Here is a 7,044-nt window from a genome sequence, read left to right on the forward strand (position 1 = left end):
TCAGTCATCTCATACTTAGCCATCATGTCTTCTTTGAATTCAGCCAACAATGCTTGACTGCTCCCTGTATACACAATATCGTCTACATAGATAGACACAATTAGAATCTCCTTATCTCCCCTTACTTTGGTATATAAGGTTGTTTCACTTAAGCTTTTCACAAAACCACATTGAGTGAAGTAGCTGTCTATCTCTCCATACCAAGCCCTTGGGGCTTGCTTCAGACCATAAAGGGCTTTATGCAAACGATAAACCTTGTCTTCTTTACCTTTAATTACAAAACCTTCAGGCTGACTGACATAAACTTCCTCTTGCAGCACACCATTAAGGAAAGCAGACTTCACATCAAGCTGGAACAATTTCCAATCCTTTTGAGCAGCTAGAGCAATAAGTGTTCTAATGGTGTCCAATCTGGCTATAGGTGCATAAGTCTCATTATAATCCAGTCCAGGCTTCTGAGCATACCCCTTAGCCACTAATCTTGCTTTATTCTTTTGCACTGAGCCATCCAAATTCAGCTTTGTCTTGTACACCCACTTAACTCCAATCACTGGTTTTTCAGTTAGTCTATCTACCAATTCCCATGTTTCATTCTTTTCAATCATCTGCAGTTCATCTTCCATAGCCTTAAGCCAAGATTCATCCTGAGCAACATCAGCATATTTTTCTGGTTCCATGATACACAAGTTACACTGAGCTAGAACATCATCTAGCCTTCTCCATTTTAGAGGGGTGTGATCATAAGCTTGAGTTCTCCTTTCTTCACTGCTTATATCACCTGGAGTTGATGAAATGCTCTCTTGCATATCCAAAGTTTGAGGTGTACCAGTAGAATTCTCATTAGAACTGTCAGATTTCAAGTCCAAATCAACTTGGTTTTCAATTGAGTATGTTGTCATAACTGAACCATTTTTGTTTGTCCAATGCCAAGCATTTTCTTCATCAAATGTCACATCCCTTGATAGTAAAAGCTTGTTAGAAACAGGATCAAAAACTCTATATCCTTTTTCACAAGTTGCATATCCCACAAACACTCCCTTTGTACTCTTAGGATCCCGCTTGTGTCTCAATTCAGTTGGCACATGAACATAACACAGAGAACCAAACACTTTCAGATGTGCAATTCCAGGCTTCCTTCCACTATATGCTTCGAATGGAGTAATGTTGTTGAGAGCTTTGGTAGGACATCTGTTCAGCAAATAGATAGCTGTATGCACAGCTTCTGCCCATAGGAAATAAGGCATTCCCTTCTCATGTAACATTGATTTTGCCATCTCAATGACAGTTCTATTCTTCCTCTCAACTACTCCATTCTGCTGAGGAGTATAGGCCATTGTAAGCTGCCTTTGAATGCCATTAGCTTCACAAAACTCCAAAAAATCAGTAGACATAAACTCTCCACCCCTGTCACTTCTTATGCACTGAACCTTGTGTCCAGTTTGTAATTCAGTCATGGACTTGAACTTCTTGAAACAAAAGAAGGCTTTTGACTTGTTTCTCAAGAAGTATACCCAAATCATTCTTGTGAAATCATCTATAATCAGCATGAAATATCTGTTCCTTGCAACAGACTCATTTCTCATGGGACCACAGAGATCCACATGTATTAGCACTAGTACTTTGCTTGCTCTTTGAGCTTGATCTTTTGGAAAAACATTTCTGTGCTGTTTTCCAAATTGGCACCCGTCACACACACCACTTTGTTCTTCCAATTTTGGTAAACCATGTACCATTTCTTTATCACTTAGCTGCTTCAATCCTCCAAAATGCAGATGACCAAATCTCTTGTGCCAAATCCATGTGGATTGAAGAAAACTAGTCTTCATTAGTAACTGTTTTTCAGCTAGAAAAGAGACAGGATAGCATCTGTTACTCTTCATTTGCACCTTTATGATGAGATAATCCATGGATGGGCTATCAAATACCCTGCACATCCCTTCTCCAAACACTAGACAGTACCCATGTTCATCCATCTGCCCAACACTTAGCAGATTTTCTTTCAATCCTGGCAGATACATTACTTCTCTGATGTATTTCCTGCCCTTTGCTGTATCAATACTCAGTGAGCCAATACCAGCTACACTCACTAATGCACCAGTTGGCATTTGTACTCTCCCAGCTACATTAGTTCTCACATCAACCAGCAAATCTAAATTTCCTGTCATATGATTGCTGCAGCCACTGTCAATGTACCATTCATTGGTTTTGATCTCAGTGGTTGAGCAATTGGCATAAAACAGGTTTCCTGTAACCTCCATTTGATTTACACAATTAGCCTTCTGCACATTTTTGCTCACTGTACAGTCTCTAGCAAGATGTCCAACTCTGTCACAGTTATAGCATTTTGGTTTTCCCTTATACCTGCACTCACCAAAATGATGCTTTGAACACACCTTGCATTGAGGCTTTGTGTTTTCCTGATTTGAGAACTGTGTTGAAGTGTGGTTCTGTGCAGAATAATTATTCTGCTGTGTCTTGTCTTTTGCCTCCCATGACTTCCCTTTAGAGTTCCAGCTTCTCTGTGACTTAGATGAACCAGACTGAGAAGCATTTTTGTTCTGACCCTTTGAATTCACAGTGAATGAGGCAAATGCCTTCTCAGCTGTATCAACACTATGCATTTCAAGCCTTTGCTCCCGACTCTTCAAAATGGCAGTTACTTCCTGCAAATCCACAGTTTCTAGTGTCTTTGTGTTTTCAATCACAATGCATATAGGGTCATACTTCTTACTTAGACTAATTAACACCTTCTGAACCTACCTCTCATTTGACAGAACTTCACCAAATGTTTTCATTTGGTTAATCAATTCAGTTAGTCTAGTAAGATATTCAGATAAGGTTTCACTATCACGCATCCTACTGTATTCAAACTCACGTCTAAGGTTTTGAAGCTTTACCGATCTAACATGCTCTCCACCATGATATTCTGAGTACAGCAGATTCCAAGCCATCTTTGCAGAGTCAGCATTGGCAATTCTGGGAAAAATCTGATCAGAAACAGCATTTTGAATGATACCCAAGGCCTTCGCATCCTTCATGAGAATCGCAGCTGTTTTCTCATCAACTTCTTCTTCTGAACCATCCTCAGATTCCTGCTTCGTCTTTGAATCTGGGATTAAAAACCCCTTCTCTACCAAACCCCATAAACCATATGATCTGAATATGGTTACCATCTTAATCCTCCAAAATTCATAGTTCTCACCTGAGAAAATGGGGATTCTAGCCTCTGAACTTCCAGATCCAGCCATTACGAATTTCAGATTCGCCTGGAAACAAGATGTTTTCAGATTTGACCCTTGATCGAGCTCAATCAGCTTCGTGAGCTTAGAATGAGCTCACCTCGATCGATTTTCTTCACAGAACAACGCCCAGCTTCAGATAATCAAACTTGGCTCTGAGGCCATGTTAGAGTTTTAGGATCTGAGTGTTAGATATTGTGAGAAGAGAGAAGAGAATTTAGTGAAAATTTCCAATACTGCTCTGCTATACGTGTAGCAGAGAGAACATTCTCTTTTGCTATATATTTTCAGTACAACAACACACACTTGGTGTGAGAAGAAAAATGACTGTTATGCACAGTACCAGCTGGATGCTTTCCATCAAAGTAATCTCAGCCATTCACTATCTAACCAATCAAGCTATGACACCTGGACTAAGTATAAAGAAATACAACTAAGCAGAAAACAAGACTCTTAATCCTGAAATCAACTTAAGCACTTATAATTCAACATTGTTACCATAAGAGCCAGCTCCGACTTTCTTTAATTTCAGTCCTAACGGGGTTTCATCTTCCACTCATCTTTGCTCTTCTCAGTGTAAGCTCTGCAATTTGATTAACTTTCCCATTATCTCTCACTGTACTCTATATAAAGGAATAAGTGTCGTCCACTAATTAATTACACTTTGTGAGATTTGATTTTAATTAGAGTTCGAATTGATGTTGCAGCTAGCAGCGGTGGCACTGGCAAACCATGCTGCTCAACCAGCACCTCAACTTTACTGGAACTCCGTCCTGCCAAACACACAAATGCCAAGAGCTATCAGTGAACTTCTGCATCCTGGTTTGTGTTGAATAAATATAGTATGTTACTGGAGTACGTATGGCAACATATTCACAAATGTGTCACGTATTTTCCAATATGACGTTGATATATAATTGCAGACTCCACAAACGAAGAAAAGAGCACAAATGTCATGAATGCTGTTGGGAATGGAAAGCCAATTGACCACAAGGGCAACCTGAAAATACTGTACTACCACAGCTTGCACGACGCCCATTTTCTTACAAGAGTGATGATCGTCCCACTGACAATCAACTCCATTATAAAAACGTAGCTATTTTCTTCTTGGAGAAGGACATGCGCCCTGGCACAACAATGAGCTTCCAATTCCCTAGAAATTCAAACACGGCTACTTTCCTGCCACCAGAAAGAGCTCAATCGATCCCCTTCTCCTCTAACAAACTACCAGAAATTTTCAACCATTTTTCAGTGAAGCCAACATCTGTGGAAGCCAAAACAATTAAGCAAACAATCGAAGAGTGTGAGGCTCCAGGCATTAAGGGAGAGGAAATATATTGCGCCACATCTTTAGAATCAATGGTTGATTTTAGCACTTCGAATTTTCGAACAAGAAACGTTCAAGCAATCTCGACAGAGGTATTGGAAAAAGGTGCCACCATGTCCATGCACAAGCATACAACAATGCCGGGACTGAAGAAGTTGGCAGGTGACAAAGTCGTTGTGTGTCATAAGCAGAACTATCCCTATGCTGTGTTTTACTGCCATGTAATAAAACCAACAGCAGCTTATGTTCTCTCCCTGAAAGGCGATGATGGGGTGAAGATTAAAGCAGTAGCCATCTGCCATCTAGACACATCAGAATGGAACCCAAAGCATTTGGCCTTCCAAATCCTCAAAGTTAAGCCCGGAACAATTCCCATCTGCCATTTCCTTCCCACTGATCATAGTGTCTGGGTTCCGAACCACAAATCTGCATGATCATCACTTAGCACTGTACGTATAATAAGCTTGCACCCCTGTATAATTATCTCCCTACTCTACTTATTTCTGCCTCTTCATGTGGTGTAAGATATATGATGAGATGAAGTTTTTGGGATTAGTGGTCGGGTTGCCTTAAAAACACAGATTACAGAAACTGCTTGAACTTAACCCGATCATGTTTTCTCTTGTACTCGTAAAGCATGCTGTTGTGGTTCTACTTAATTTCGTTCTCCCCAATGTTTGAGTGTTTAATTGTTACGTTGGATAATGCTTGTAGTTAGAGAAGCCTTCATTTATATCAAAGTCCTCAACTTGTAAAGATATCAATGGTCCTAGTGCTGCCACGTGTAAGAAGATTGAAGAATAAAGCTGTTGAGATATTGTTAGACCTGTTATGCAGTTTAGGAAAACTGTTAGTATTGATAAGAGAAGGTTAGAGATGTTAGAGAGGTTAGAAAACACGTGAACAAGGCTTTAACTCAGCTGATATAAAGTCTGTAGTTGTGCTCAGTTGAACTTAATGAGAAATACAACAAGTCTCTTCTCTATCTCTGAAATTCTCTCTGCTCTCTCTGCTTTACTTCTTTTGTCTCTGCTCTACATTTTTTTTCAATCTTCCTATCTTAACAAAACTATCAAGAATTAATGCATCCAGAAACATATATACCAAGACGCAAAACAACATATTTTTCATGCTCTGTCTGTAACACCAAAGCAAACTTCCTTTATCACAAAAGGATCAAATTCCAGTACTAATCTAATCCATCATGTAAAGCATACAATCTACAAGTGCCTCCCTTAATTTGTCCATTGGATATATATGTCACTTTTTGGTAATTTGGTATAGCAGCACCACGTAGTCTTGAAATAGTAGTGCGGCTATACCAAATATACCATTTGCCCCTGCATTTAACAGAAAAGTAAACAAAATTGACGGTAGAACTATTTGTCCTAACGAAACTGCAGTTGAAAGACCATGAGAACGATTTTGAAAATTGAGGGACTCAAATGAAAATTGGGTCTAAGTTCAAGAACCAATAAAACGATTAACCCATAGATTTTGGATCCAGTACCACATCCCAAAGAGAAAACCACAAGTTTGCAAGCAAGTTTGTCCATAATAACACTACGTACAGTATGGGCAGTGCGCTAGACTCATCTCACTTTCTCAACCTATCCTATAGTTGTCTAAAAGAGTTTCTAATTTAATGTACTGAGATTTACGAAAGAAATATCAGAGAAACAATTTTCAGGCAATAAAAAAATGTCTTGGCAAGAAAATGTACAATTTGTTACATAACTTATTAAATATGAACAGTTGAAAGAAAAAAGAATCTGGATGAGGGATTTGCAAATTCCTATGGCCCAATTACCTTTTTTTCTTTGTTGTTTTTTTTTTTTTTTTTTTGGTTCTTTTGATCCAGTAGCATATTCCAAAGAATGAAAACCACAGGCATGCAATGCAAGCTCTTTTCCCACGTTTTCCTCTGTTTTTCTCCTATCATGGAAGTGATTAAAACACACCTCTAAGCTTGTTTTGCGTTTGGTAGCCGAGTGTAAAAGCTCAATGCAAGATAGTTTGAGGTAGAATTTTCTCCTATTTTATTAGGACAATGATAATTAAAAAAAAGTGTGATTCATTGAATATTTGCGGGGTTTTGTTCAGACCTGACAAAGTTCTAAGTCAACACATCAAATTCCTTTTTCCAACATGCAACAATTGTATTTGATTCCCAATTTTTTCTGATATACATCACATCATGCCACTTGCATCAAATGAATTTAATTGAGTGAGGCAATGGGAAGTAATTAAGCTCTGTATTCGTGGGTGGAGTGTTACTTCTGGAACCCTAATAATTCGTCCCTACAGGACTCTAGAACTCTCAAACTTCTTACAAGGACTACTTAACTCTATAGCTTAATGCATATAGCATATATATGCAAACACAATTAGAAATTCTACAACAGAAGCAAGATCAATCTCACTATGCCTTCTAAACAAACAAACAAATAAAACAAGCATATTAATTGCTTTAATCAC

General features: G+C 38.7%; 2 protein-coding genes across 2 annotated transcripts; both read left to right on the top strand.

Annotated features, from left to right (window-relative positions):
- LOC18794057 (BURP domain protein RD22) lies at positions 3,563-4,335 on the top strand. Its single transcript, XM_020557803.1, has 4 exons — positions 3,563-3,604; positions 3,744-3,815; positions 3,947-4,061; positions 4,163-4,335. The coding sequence occupies exons 1-4, from the start codon at positions 3,563-3,565 to the stop codon at positions 4,333-4,335; spliced, it is 402 nt and encodes a 133-aa protein (XP_020413392.1).
- LOC109947489 (BURP domain protein RD22-like) lies at positions 4,377-5,370 on the top strand. The gene is made up of 2 exons (XM_020557807.1): positions 4,377-4,976; positions 5,281-5,370. Exons 1-2 carry the CDS (start codon positions 4,377-4,379, stop codon positions 5,368-5,370), a joined length of 690 nt encoding a protein of 229 aa, XP_020413396.1.

Source organism: Prunus persica, chromosome G1 (genome assembly GCF_000346465.2).
Source record: "Prunus persica cultivar Lovell chromosome G1, Prunus_persica_NCBIv2, whole genome shotgun sequence".
In the NCBI taxonomy this organism is placed as follows: Eukaryota; Viridiplantae; Streptophyta; class Magnoliopsida; order Rosales; family Rosaceae; genus Prunus; species Prunus persica.

Excerpts from the sequence above, each read along its gene's own strand:
- LOC18794057 (XM_020557803.1), top strand. The coding sequence starts at position 3,563 with ATGACTGTTATGCACAGTACCAGCTGGATGCTTTCCATCAAA. Across the intron at positions 3,605-3,743 it reads GCTGGATGCTTTCCATCAAA|AGCCAGCTCCGACTTTCTTT; the intron begins GTAATCTCAGCC and ends TGTTACCATAAG. Across the intron at positions 3,816-3,946 it reads TCATCTTTGCTCTTCTCAGT|CTAGCAGCGGTGGCACTGGC; the intron begins GTAAGCTCTGCA and ends TTGATGTTGCAG.
- LOC109947489 (XM_020557807.1), top strand. The coding sequence starts at position 4,377 with ATGAGCTTCCAATTCCCTAGAAATTCAAACACGGCTACTTTCCTGCCA. Across the intron at positions 4,977-5,280 it reads CCACTGATCATAGTGTCTGG|TTAGAGAAGCCTTCATTTAT; the intron begins GTTCCGAACCAC and ends TAATGCTTGTAG.